Genomic DNA, 14263 nt, shown 5'->3' on the forward strand with positions numbered 1-14263 from the left:
AATCCTAGGAAGAAAGCCAAGTTGGAGACTTCAATACCTCACTTCCAATAATGGAGAAAACAACTACACCGAAAATCAGAAGAAAACAGAAGACCTGAACAACACTATAAAGCGACTAGACATGACAGACGTGTATGGCACACTCCACACAACAGCAGCAGGATACGCATCCTTCAAACCGAGTGCCCATAGAATATTCTCCAGGACGCACCACATGTTAAATCATAAAACAAGTCTCAATAAATTTAAAAGGATTTAAATCACCCAAAGTATGATCTCCAACCATAATGCAATGAGATTAAAAATCAGTAATAGAAGGTAATTTGGGGAATTCACAAATACATGGATTTTAAACAACACACTCCTAAATGACCAATTGACCAAAGAAGAAATCACAAAGGAAATTAGAAGATACTTGGAGGGCGCCTGGGTGGCTCAGTTGGTTAAGCGACTGCCTTCGGCTCAGGTCATGATCCTGGAGTCCCGGGATGGAGTCCCGCATCGGGCTCCCTGCTCAGCAGGGAGCCTGCTTCTGCCTCTGACCCTCCCCCCTCTCATGTGCTCTCTCTCTCTCATTCTCTCTGTCTCAAATAAATAAATAAAATCTTTATAAAAAAAAAAAAAAAAAAGAAGATACTTGGAGATGAATTAAGACATACATACCAAAACTTATGGGGATGCAGTGAAAGCAATGCCCACTGGGAAATTTATAGCTGTAAGCATCCACATTAAAAAGGTAGAAAGATCTCAATTCAATAATCTAAACTTCCACCTTAAGAAACTAGTGGGGGAGAGAAAGAACAAACTAAACCTGAAGCAAAAAAGAAGGAAATACAAAAGATCAGAGTGAAAATAAATGAAATAGAAAACAGAAAAAACAACTGGAAAATAAATCAGTGAACCCAAAAGTTGGTTCTTTCAAAGGATGTACCAAATTGACAAACCTTTAGCTATACCGGAAAAGGAGAAAAAGGAGGAGAATGAAATCACTAAATCTTTGCACCTCATGATTCTCCTTGTAATATTTCACCTAAGGCTGGGATATATAAAAGAGGTAAAACCCAAACTGTCACCCTTACTTCCTTTTCCCACGCTAGTACAAGGCTAAAGTGGAAAAGCTAAACTTCATTCATTTTTTTAAATTATTCATTTATTTATTTAAGTAACCTCCGCACCCAATGCGGGGATGAACTCATGACCCTGAGATCAAGAGTCGAATGCTAAGCCAGCCAGACACCCCTAAACTTTAGATTTAAATGAACTGATTAGTTCACTTAAAGGTGCTTCACCTACCCTACTGCCAAAGATAAATGAGTTGGCTACACAAGGTGTCACTGCCTATCTCCTACTTAGGTTTAAGGGACACTCAAAAGCGTTTTATTTGGGGTGCCTGGGTAGCTCAGTCAGTTGGATGTCCAACTCTAGATTTTACTTATTTATTTATTGAGAGAGAGAGAAAGAGTGTGCGAGCAGTGGGAGGGACAAAAGGAGAGGGAGAATCTCAAGCAGACTCTGAGCTGAGTGGGGAGCCCCCCCCACCCCAGCCACCTGTTCCACCATGTCTGCCCTTTTCTCATCTACGCCACAGCAATACCCTCCCAATTAACATACTGGAAGTGTGCCTCCTTTGGCTGATCCTGAAAGATCCCCTGAGCTATTTTCCTTTAGACACACCCAGTTTCTTCACATAAGCCATTATTGATGAAAATCCGTTAACTAGATTTGAATGTATAGGTACACACTGGGAAGAAAGAAAAATCTCCTTCTATTTGTTTCCCTCCAAGTGCAGTTAGAATAAACTGTCAGGAATTACGAAGTTACCAAATACCTACTTACAAAACTGCTAACTAATAACTAATGATTCATAATGTCAAGACTGAAAACGATATTCAACAATAGCATCATGGCTAACTAAATTATAAAACATCCCCTGAAAGGAGTTACTCACACTTACATAGAATTCACAGTGACTAAAGTAGCTTTATAATTCTCCTTTTTCTCCACAACAGTCTAGGGGAAGAAACTGGGATCCAAAGAGGTTATATCTACCCTGAAGATTACAAGCCTGTAAGGGTCAAACTGGGTCTCTCTTCAGTCTCTGTGATTCCAAATCTACCTACTGGACTATTATGCAGCCATATACAGAAGGCTTATGAAGGATCATGGAGATTACTTATAATATACTCTTCCCAGTAGTAAAATGACATATAAAATTGTATCCTATGATCTTCAAAGTAAATATACTTTTTTTTAAAGATTTTATTTATTTGTCAGAGAGAGAGAAAGCACAAGCAGGAGGAGCGGCAGGCAGAGCAGGCAGAGGGAGAAGCAGACTCCCCGCTGAGCAAGGAGCCCGATGTGGGACTCAATCCCAGGACCCTGAGATCCTGACCTGAGTGGAAGGCAGCTGCTTAACTGAGTCACCCAGATGTCCCAGTAAATATAATTTTAGGGGGATTTGGTAAAATAAAAACAGATGATATACTGGGATGGTAGGAATGTGATTTTTCTTTCTTTTATTAGTCATAATATAATTATTATTTATGCAAAAAATAAGAAAAATTTGAATTCATTTACTATTAGAGATCTAGCCAGGGGAAGTTAAAATAAAAACAAACAAAACCCTCACAGAACTAAGAACCATAAAACCAGTGCTCCAGGTACAAACTGGAAAGCGCATGCTTCCTACAGGAAAGGATGCAGAGCTGAGTTTCAAAAAATTATTTAGGGGCACCTGGGTGGCTCAGTCATTAAGCATCTGCCTTTGGCTCAGGTCATGATCCCGGGGTCCTGGGATCGAGTCCCACATTGGGCTCCCTGCTCAGTGGGAAGCCTGCTTCTCCCTCTCCCACTCCCCCTGCTTGTGTTCCCTCTCTCGCTGTGTCCCTCTCTGTCAAATAAATAAATAAAATCTTTAAAAAAAAACCCAAAAAACAAAAAATTATTAAAAAGGTTACCAAATGAGCAAGAGGAGAAAAGGGGAAATCCAATCTTCCACTTGCACAGCCTTTTGAATATTTCAAAATGCTGTATTACCTACATGATTTCAGTGAGAAAACTGAGGTCTGGAGAGGTTAAATGAAGCGTGAATATTTCATGGCTAGTAAATTCAAATTCACACTGAAACTCCTGCTTATAACCTAGCACAATGATGTCCAATCCTTTGAAGTATAAGGACTTTTATTTATTTATTTATTTATTTTTAAAGATTTTATTTATTTATTTGAGAGAGAGAGAATGAGAGAGAGCACATGAGAGGGGGGAGGGTCAGAGGGAGAAGCAGACTCCCTGATGAGCAGGGAGCCGGATGTGGGACTCGATCGGGGGACTCCAGGATCATGACCTGAGCCGAAGGCAGTCGCTTAACCAACTGAGCCACCCAGGCGCCCAAAGTATAAGGACTTTTAAAAAATTTCGTAAAGAATTTTGGGCGCCTGGGTGGCTCGTTGGTTGGGCGACTGCCTTCAGCTCAGGTCATGATCCTGGAGTCCCAGGATCGAGTTCCACATCAGGCTCCCTGCTCAGCAGGGAGTCTGCTTCTCCCTCTGACCCTCTTCCCTCTCGTGCTATCTCTCATTCTCTCTCTCTCAAATAAATAAATAAAAAATCTTTAAAAAAAAAAAATTTCGTAAAGAATTTCATGTTCATACCAGAATAGGCAAATCTATAGGAAGAGAAACAGATTCGTGGTTGCTAGGGGCTGAGAAGGGGGAGGGGAGAAGGGGAAGGGGAGGTGACTGCGGAATGGCTCCTGGGTTTCCATTTCAGGTGATGGAGGCACCACACTGAATGTACTTAATGTCACTGACCTATACACTTTTAAATTGTTACAACTGTAAACTGTACACTATTTACTACAATGAAAAAGCCTGAAAGACATAGTAACAGGTCTGCCTTTAGTAGACAGTGATTACAGAACATCTTAAAAGATTACAGACAATCTTAAAAGAATTCAATACTGCCTAAAATTACTATTTTATTAATCATAGCAGCAACATACTCTTAAAACATTTAGCCTACAACGTTTGAAGCACAAACCTGATTTCTTTTAAGTTCCCAAGGAGTTCATGACCCTCAAATCAGGAATCACTAGTCTATGTTCCTTCTTAAAAACACACAACAAAAAACTCTTCCTGATGCTTAAGGGGTAATGAGGTAATCTTACAGATGCTATCCAACCTTAGAAATTTCTAAGGGCCAGAGCATTAGTTTTTTTTTTTAAAGATTTTATTTATTTGACAGAGAAAGACACAGGGAGAGAGGGAACACAAGCAGGGGGAGTGGGAGAGGGAGAAGCAGGCTTCCCGCTGAGCAGGGAGCCCGATGAGGGGCTCGATCCCAGGACGCTGGGATCATGACCTGAGCCGAAGGCAGACACTTAACGCCTGAGCCACCTAGGCGCCCCTAGATTTTATTTTCTTTACAGAAGTACTGTAATGCATTTTAGACTACCCTCCTCCTTAAAATTAACTTGCCACTTAATGTACTTTATACATTTCTCACCATTCTCTCATAGTACATTTTAAATAGTTTCTGTAAGGATAAAAATAAAATAAGAACAACATAATTAGCAAATATTTACTATATCTGTGGAATTGTAAAATATATAAAATTTTGAATGGTCCCTGCCCCAAAGGAACCTGAAATACAGTTAAGAAATACAAATTCATGAAAACATAAATACCAACAAGTACTTCAATGACAACTTAAGACATGAAAGGAAGCACACAGCAACAGATATTGATTACTTGCCATAGGAACAGGAAGATAAAAACTGCTACAGGGTTTCAGAGAAGGGAGCGATTATTCCAGTCTATGGTGTATGGAAAGGCTCTACAGGAGAACTGGATTTTGAATGAGTTGCATCTTGAAGAGCAAGCAAGATTTGGGGAAGCGAGGCAAAAACAAGAGAGGATTAGAAAATCCCTCATTAAGCTTCATTTAATTCACTACTGCCTGCTGAATTCTCATTCTGTCCAAGGTACCAAAAATGCAAAGGTAAGGCACTCTGGGTAACCCTTGGTCAATTTCCCTTTGTAGGCCTGAAATCCTTCAAAACATATCATACTGTACAATTAGTTATCCTCAACCCCCATCACATGGGAAACAAGTGGGATTGGCAAATTTCTGATGACCGTTGTTTTAAAATAAATCACACCTTAATCTGAATGCATTATTCCCAAGAGGTAAATTTCACATATTACAATGAACTCAATGTATCCTCTTACAAGCTTTCCATGAAAGAATCTCTTTCTAGAAGTATGTGTACTTACTAATTAATATCACCACTAGAAAATAGAGAGGGGCTTGCCCACTGAACACAGCTTGGACATGGAATAAAGGCAAGACTAGATATCAATAATGCCCATCACTGGGGTGCCTGGGTGGCTCAGTAGGTTAAGCGACTGCCTTCAGCTCAGGTCATGACCCCAGGGCCCTGGGATCGAGCCCCGCATCAGGCTCCCTGCTCGGCGGGAAGCTTGCTTCTCCCTCTCCCACTTGTGTTCCTTCTCTTGCTGTCTCTCCCTCTCTCTGTGTCAATTAAATAAATAAATAAAATCTTAAAAAAAAAAATAATAATGCCCATCACTTCTGCCCCAAGAGTATAAAGAGGGGGTCAGAAGTCTCTCCACTTTGAAGCAGTACTGTGAGATTAATGGACAAAAGCACTTGTGTGCAATGATTTGTGTCCAAAAAGCTGGGTGGAGGTATAGACATTAGACAAAATTTCATTTTACAATTTTAACCCCATCTTCCAAGGGCTCAATTGGATTTGAGCTGGGTAAATCTAAATATCCCACACTGGCCAAAAGGCCTGGACAGATTGCTATACTAGGGATTTTTCTGAGCTGAAACTAGGAAACAAAGTCAATCTTTTTCTGGTGGTATAAGTTGTGAGGGTGAAACTGGGAGCCATAAAGCAGTCATGATTCTTGCCATGTGGAGAAAAGTGGAAAGTCATGCAGAAAAATCACCTACCTCTGAATAGTTTTAGTATAAAGCTACAAAATAAAAGAAGTTCATACTTTATCAGTCTAAAATATATCAAACCTTTACCAGGAAGAGAGAAAATGTTATGTTAGTATTAATGTTACTAACCTTGTTTGTTCTTGGGTTCAACATGAGCGTCTTGCCTTTTTCTTTTATGTGCATATGACGACATGCTACAGTACAGGGAGTAGCAACTATTCTTAACCGGGACAACATCTTTCCTTTCACCTGGGGAAAAAGAAGCAAATAAAGGATGAGAAACGTATTATCGAACTGCATGCACATCAGGTATCAGTTTTCAAAAGGAGATACAGAAAGCTTAATTTTCCACACTTGAAAAAGCTTTATCAAAGTAAATTTATGTTTCTATAAGTTGTAACCATTGTAAAAAAAAAAAAAAAAAGTAATAATTGGGTGAAGACAATGACTGACTTTTCCTGACAATACTCTTAAGTCCCTAGTTAATAATCATTGCTATTTTGTATATACTATATACTACAGTGTGCTAAACATTTATTCTTTTTCTAAGCCACAAGTGTGGCAAGGCTTGTATCTCCCGATTATGAGAGAAGGAAATAAATTGAGAGATTAAGAAACAAGGTAACATCAGTAAACAAAGACATGCGGCCCATGTAAATGCATATGGGAGTTTAGGTTGAAGATGGAAAAGTAAGTAACAGGAAAGCCTGCAGCATAAACATTCAGAGGAAGAGAAGCTATTCAAATTCTTAATCTAGCTGTACAATTTTAACGTACTAATAATAGTCAGCGTTTTCATGTAATGTACTAAATATTTTTTGTTTTCATAAAAACCTGTTATTTAATATTAAAAAACATGCAAAGTGGCTAGAAAACATGTTTTTGCCCTTTCACGACATCACAAACACATGGGAATTTTTCAAAATGGAAAACTCTACATAACACATTACACGTTAAATATTGAAAATGGGAATATAATAGATTCTTCTGCATATCAATTCTCCCACTCAAAATCACTTTGCAAAGCCAATTTATCTTAATCATTACAAATCATTGCAATTATCCGGCAATAAGTTTTTTTTTTTTGTTTTTTTTTTTTTTAAAGATTTTATTTATTTATTCATGAGAGATAGAGAGAGAGAGGCAGAGGGAGAAGCAGGCTCCCCGCGGAACAAGGAGCCCGATGCGGGACTCGATCCCAGGACCCTGGGATCATGACCTGAGCTGAAGGCAGACGCTTAACCGACTGAGCCACCCAGGCGTCCCCGGCAGTAAGTTTTTTACTGGAATTTTTATTTGCTTAGAAGTCAAGGTTTGTATACGGGGTGCAGCAAACCATTACAGTGGGATTATTTTTTAAGTTAATTTTTATGGAAGTGAATTCCATAACAAAACTTGCCATTTTAAAGTGAACAATTCAGAGGGATTTAGAAAATCCATAATGTTGTACAATCCACCTCCACCTAGTTCCGAACCATCTTCACCATCCCAGAAGGAAACTCTACCCCATTAAACAGTTCTTCCCCTCCTCCAGTACCTGCAACCACCAACCTGCTTTCTATCTTTATGGATTTACCTATTCTGGATATTTCATATAAATGTGGTGCATAAATGTGGCCACAAAAACAAAAAATCTATCTGATTAAAAGGACATCAAGAATCATGAGAGATGGGGACTGGGGTGGGAGGATAGGACAGATGTTTAACGGTACAAACTTGCAGTAAGAGTCCTAAGAAATAAGCAACTCCTAAAGATATAATACATAGTATAGTGAATATAGACAACAATATTGTATTATAATCATCAAATTTTCTAAGAGACTAGGTCTTAATTGTTCCAACCACTAAAAAGAAATGATAATTACATAACATGAGAGGTGATAATTATCACTACAATGGCAATCATGTTACAATATATAAATATATCAAATTAATGTTATATACCTTAAATTTATACAATGTCATACGCCAAATATACTTCAATAATAATAATAAAAAAGAATTATGAGAGATATACAACAAAATAATTGGGTCACTCTAAAAAGTCAGCAAAAGACAAACAGTAAGGAACTACTGTAATTTAAAGAAGACTGAACATATGACAACTACATACAAAACCTGAATCAAAAAAAAAATGCTATCAAGGACACTTATTGGGACAGCTGGCAAAACTGGAAGATATACTGTAGCTTAAATAAAAGTACTGTAAAATTTTCTGTATTTGATAATCATATGGAAGAGATATCCTTGTTCTGAAAACACAGTGAAGTCTTAAGGGGCCAAGAAGTATGATGTATGTAACCAAAGTCTTTCAAATCATTTCAAAATAAATTTTAAAAAGATTGAAATGGTAGCACTGATTATGTGTTTGTGTGGTTCTTCCAGGAGAGAGCATTATTTGTCAAAATTAAAACTTTGGTACCAAAAGACTGGATTAGTATTACAGTATATTGGTGAGGTAGGCAAATCTAAGATATAGTATGGAATACTTTTTACTTTAAATCAAAGACAATCTGAAAAAGTTTCATTTTGTAATCAGTACTTGTGGTATAATAAGAAATATATTAGGGGGAGCTCCTGGGTGGCTCAGTCATTTAAATGTCCGACTCTTGATTTCCGCTCAGGTCATGATCTCAGGGTCCTGAAGTTGAGCCCCAAGACAGGCTCCAGTGGAGAGTCTGCTTGAGATTCTCTGCCTCTTGCTCTCCCTCTGCCCCCCCCCAAAATAAATAAGTAAATAAAATCTTAAAAAAAAAAAGAAATATATTTGGTTTTTGTCCCCCGTTTCTGGCACAGAGCTCCTAAAAATCCTTGGAATTTCCTGAATGATAGAGGAGTATTTTTTGTTATTCATAAGAAGCCACTTTTGAGGGGCGCCTGGGTGGCTCAGTCGTTAGGTGTCTGCCTTCGGCTCAGGTCATGATCCCAGGGTCCTGGGATCGAGCCCCGCATCGGGCTCCCTGCTCGGCGGAAGCCTGCTCCTCCCTCTCCCACTCCCCCTGCTTGTGTTCCCTCTCTCGCTGTGTCTCTATGTCAAATAAATAAAATCTTTAAAAAAAAAAAAAGAAGCCACTTTTGATCACATTTGAGTTTATGGTCCACCTAGGGTGGACCACTACAAAGCCTCAGATAGAGCTAGTCACCGGCAACACCAAGTGATTAGAGTAGGAACTTTCTGCCCCACTCCAGAACCTCCAGAAAGGGAAGTGGGCAGGGCCTGAAGACTCTTTAACGAGGAGATCGGATGAGCTTTCATGTTGGTGGATACATCTAGGTGCTGGGGGGTGGCACACTCAGGGAGGGCAAGGAAGCTCTATGTCTCCCCACCCCCCACTCCCATCAATACCTAGTTCTATGTATCCTTCCATCTGTTCCTGAGTTGTATCCTTTTATAATAAATCAGCAAATATAAGTAAAGTATTTCTCTGAGTTCTGTGTGCCATTACAGAAAATCATCAAAACAAGAGGGGGTTGTGGGAAGCCTCAATTTATAGAGAGTTGGTCTGAAGTATGCGTCACAACCTGGGACTTGCAACTGGCATCTCAAGTAGGGGCAGTCTTTTGGGACTGAACCCTTAACCTATGGGATCTGAAGCTATCTCCGTATGGACAGTGTCAGAATTAAGTTAAATTAAAGCAAACCCAGTCAGCATCTGCTGAGAATTGGATAATTGCTGGGTGGGGGAAAAGAATCCCACGTTTAGTGGCCAGAAGAATTGAAACTGCGAGTAAAGAAAATTAAAGTTTTTCCTTTCCATAGTTAACTTAAGAGCAGCATTCTAATATATGAAATCTATTTTCAACTCCTGGTTAAAGTTTTGCTTCTTTCCAATACCGAATTTAGTCTGTATAATGAAGATACCACCACTTGTGAAATCGACCTTACAGATAATTGTGATGATCAAATGAGACTATATGCAAAAAAGTATAATTACAGAATGTTTTATCACTGAAATTACTAGTAAGTGATAGAGAGTAAAATAAAATATAAAAGTAATTTTAATAGTGTCTTTGAAACAGTGCTAAGTTAAAAAAATTTAAGGAAAAAAAATCTGCCAAAACTAGAACCAAGGACTAAGAAATAGACAGGGAGGCTTAAATACCAGTAATGAGAACAATGAGAGGCAACAAGATAAAATGTTATGTTATGCAGGTGGGATGGAAGAACTCTAAGAATGAGTGAAGTAAAAACAGGAACCAAAAGGCAGGGCTTCTAATTTTTAATTAATATGTAAAATCAAGCTGCTTGCTTCCTTGACAGTTTCTGGGATACTGAGATATGCCTCTGGTTTCTCCCCCTGGTGTGTCATTCACATGGCCTTGCCCTGGAACTTACTCTCTGGTGTTTACAAACTGGGCCGGGACAGAAACTGCTAGGCCACTGGCTGGGCTGCTGGAGACTACTCTCCCTGGCCCCCTACTTGGGATTAAAGGAGGCCAATGCCAGGGAGACAGAAATTGGAGGTCATGACTGGGTGCAAGGAGCACAAGCTCTGCAGTCAGACTGGAGTCTGAATCTGTACTCAGCTCATCACCGTTTTGGATTCAGTTGTGTCACCCAGGCATTCCCAAATGGTCTCTGAATTGGTGTTAGCCTGGACCACATTTTACACTGGTGTGTGGCCAAATGAGAAAATTGGGACAATGCAATACAGTCGTTCATAAAACAAAATTTATTCTCTTGATTTCCTGTTCTAATTATGTTCTTCCTACCTTTTTGGTGATAAGAATGTCTTTTCTTTTATGAAAGGATGGGGATGGTGGATTGCAATAGTTCTTAAAAGGGTCCTTAACCTTGACAGAATTAAAAGTTGGCAGTCTGTGTCTGGTCCCAATTGTCCCCCTATACACACCTGCCCATCAAGTCCAAAGTCTGGGGACTGCCTTAGAAGTCAATGAAACAGGGGAGGGGAACTCTATTTTGCAGAGCTGTGTGTAGTAATGATGATATTTATAAAGTATCAAGCAATTAAGAGCTTTATCATCATCATAAAGAGCTTGACTACTTGAAAGTTTATTCAATAAAATCCATATCCAGGCAGTTTAGCAGAGTAGTCAAAGATAAGCTCTGGAATCAAACTACTGGACTTAAATCCTGGCTTGGCCAGTGCTAACTCTGATTTTGAATAGGTCTGTTGCAGTTTTCTCATCACTCAAATGGGGATGATAAACAACAGGACCTACTAATCAGGGCCATTTTAAGATTTAAATTACATAATCCATGTAAGATGCTTATCACAGTGCCCTCTAAGTGCTCTATAAATGTTAGTTATCTAAGCACTGTTAGTAGAAACAGACTAAGGTGGTCAGAAGGTGTCTTCTGAATGCCTGTTAGTCTCTGCATCAACATCTTCTACTGTGAAATCCTTATTAAGAGGCTACAAGGATAGTCATGGTTAGCATTTATTTAAACTATTTCAAATCAAATCTCTAGGTCAATAATGAGAATTTGGATGGTATACAGATCCAGGCAACATCAAATGTCATTCTGAACAACATCTACAGAATCAATATAGTATTTTTCATTACTTTTGAAATTTGTAAATATTGATCAAAGGAAATATACAGCCACATAATCAAAATAGTGACTTTAAAATAAAAGTTAACTTTTTATAAAACAGATTTTTAGAAAATCAAATGTAGAGTGATTTTGATAGTATGGATTTTGCCCTCCTCCTAAAATTGATCCTCAGTAAACAACTACAGGTTTCAGTTATTATTTATGTTTTAAAGTATGACTGAATTTGGGGCACCTGGGTGGCTCTGTCGGTTAAGTGTCTGACTCTTGATATCAGCTCAGGTTTCGATCTTAGGGTCGTGAGTTCAAGCTCCTAGTTGCGTGTGGATCCTACTTAAAAAATAAAATAAAATAAATAAAATATGACTAAGTTTGTCAAAAATTCACCACATAAATTATAATTTATTTTAGTTTAACTTAATATAAAAATTAATATAGTTTAAAATAGCTTATTGTTATAGGAAAATACAAGTTATGCCTCAGCAGCATTATAGGAGTTAATTTGCAAAAGCAATTCTCAAGTGGTAAATGAGTTTTTCTTTTATGAATTTTTAATGTGTTTCCATAACAACTGAATTATAAAAGACAAAAACATTATACATAAACACCTTGTAAGGCTGAAACCTGTAAGCAGTTCCTTCTCAGGAATAAGTACTGAGCAAGAGTATATTTAATTCTCAAGAGAATGAAGAACTTCTACAAAAGCATAGCCCAACATTTCCTTAATATATGATAAAAGTTCTATCAGCATAACTGGGCTCTATGCCTAATTTTTAATTAAGTCTTTATAACTACCATAAAAGAGTCAAATACAGATTGCAAATCAAAGTTCAAAGCTAATTAAAGGTCCAACATTAGAAGACAAGAATTAAACTGTTTTTTCTGTATTTCTGCAAACCATGTAACATAGTAACATGTAACTCAATTAGTTTTAGTAGATACACAATAGATTATATATTCATCTATATTTTGTCCAAAATAAATATAGACATAATAAACACATGGAGGAAGGTGGGAGGGGGAAGTGTGGGCAACTATTTCTTCTCTAACTTCCAGGATGCCTGGAAACTAAAGAATAAATTCATGAGTAAAGATGAAGATTAAAATTCCTGAGGACAACACTGCAATTACTTTAACAACATGAACAATGCTTAAGAAGCAACAGGATTAAGATGGGGCTGGAGTCGTTGTGTTAAATTGCCTGAGTTCGAATCCAGACTTTGCCACCTAAAACCTGTGATCTTGTGAAAGATACTTAACCTTCTTAAGCCTTAGTTTCATTTGTTAGGTGGAAATAACAGTACCAACCTCAAAGAGTTATTTTGAGATGATTCATGTACAGAACAATGTCCAGCCCATAACCACAATTAATACGTGCTTCTATTGTTACCAATTGCAACACTAAAAGAAACAACAATGCTATTAACTATTCTGCTTAGAAGTGACTGCCACGGGCGCCTGGGTGGCTCAGTCGTTAGGCGTCTGCCTTCGGCTCAGGTCATGGTCCCGGGGTCCTGGGATCGAGTCCCACATCGGGCTCCCTGCTCGGCGGGAAGCCTGCCTCTCCCTCTCCCACTCCCCCTGCTTGTGTTTCTGCTCTCGCTATCTCTCTCTCTGTCGAGTGAATAAATAAAATCTTTAAAAAAAAAAAAAAAAAAAGAAGTGACTGCCACAAGCATTAGGAAAATAGATAAGGAGATAACGCATTTTGTAAGGAAGCACTACTGTTAAGATGTATTATTTTGATTATGCTTCTCATCAAAAGGCAACATGTCTTCTAAAACTGTTTTCGTAACCACGAAAGAAAGTCAATTCCAGGACCTCAAATGTAACACCACCACACAAGCAGAGGTGGTTATCACCAGCTTCAAGGAAACACCTGCCATTTCTGGTCAATTTATGCCATTTCACATGAATGGACAGAACTGTTCCAACCGCAGAACTTTCTAGCTTGCAGCAAACTTCCTTTAAAGAGAGGAACGAACGAACAAACGAACACACACACACAAAGCCTAACTCCTGTCATTAATTCATCCCTGCAGGAGCAGATTTGATAAAAGGTGTCAAGCCACAAAATCGGTCTTCAAAGGGCGCGGGAGGGAGCGACGCTCGTGGTCTGGAAGCCACTGGACCTCATTCAGGGGCAGCAAGGGGGCCGCCCTGGGACCAGCGAATCTAGAAACGGGCAAGTCGAGCCCCAAAACCGTGCCCGGGAAATAGCCGCGGACGCTCGTATTGGGGACCGCCGCGACCTGACCGCTCCCCAGCCCTCAGCCCGGGCTCGGGGCGCCGCTTCCCTTCACCCCGCCCCGCCCATCCGCCAAGTGGGTCTGGGCCGGCCGCACGCACGAAAGCCGGCGGCGGGTCCGCAATCGGCTCGGCCGATCGGGCGGGAGTAGGCGGGCGCCCGCTCCCCTCCCGCAGCTCCCGCCCGAGCCCCTCCGCGCCAGGCCGCCTGCAACCGCGCGCTGCGCGGAGCCTTAGCCGAAGTCTCACCCCGCGACAGGTGGTGCTGCGGTAAGAGAGGCAGCGGCCCTGCCGCCCACACGCGCGATGCTCAGCTGCGGCCGAGTCCGGCCCCCCTCTTCCCTGAGCTTCGCGGAGCCGGCGCTACCTCAGGTTCGGACAGGCATGGCCGGCCGACAGCCGGCGAGGCAGCCAGGCAGTCGGCGTAGTGAGCCAGCGAGCCGGGAGGCGGGCCGGCGCGGCTCGGGGAGGAGACTGACGGGCGCGCGGGCCAACGCGGAGGAAGAAAGCCGGCCCGGGGAGCGGGGC

The 14263-nt window shown here is 40.2% G+C and overlaps 1 protein-coding gene across 1 annotated transcript in view; it reads right to left on the reverse strand.

Moving 5' to 3' along the window:
- ME2 (malic enzyme 2) overlaps positions 1–14024 on the reverse strand; it is a 54990-nt gene extending 40966 nt beyond the window's left edge. The window contains exons 1-2 of the mRNA XM_021686364.2: positions 13985–14024; positions 6100–6219 (exon numbers count right to left, since the gene is read on the reverse strand). Of these exons, the coding sequence (XP_021542039.1) occupies positions 6100–6207 (108 nt within the window). The 5' untranslated portion in view covers positions 6208–6219; positions 13985–14024. The remainder of the gene's footprint in view (positions 1–6099; positions 6220–13984) is intronic.
- Positions 14025–14263: the final 239 nt, after the last annotated feature.

The sequence above is a fragment of the Neomonachus schauinslandi genome, chromosome 14 (genome assembly GCF_002201575.2).
Source record: "Neomonachus schauinslandi chromosome 14, ASM220157v2, whole genome shotgun sequence".
Lineage (NCBI taxonomy): Eukaryota > Metazoa > Chordata > Mammalia > Carnivora > Phocidae > Neomonachus > Neomonachus schauinslandi.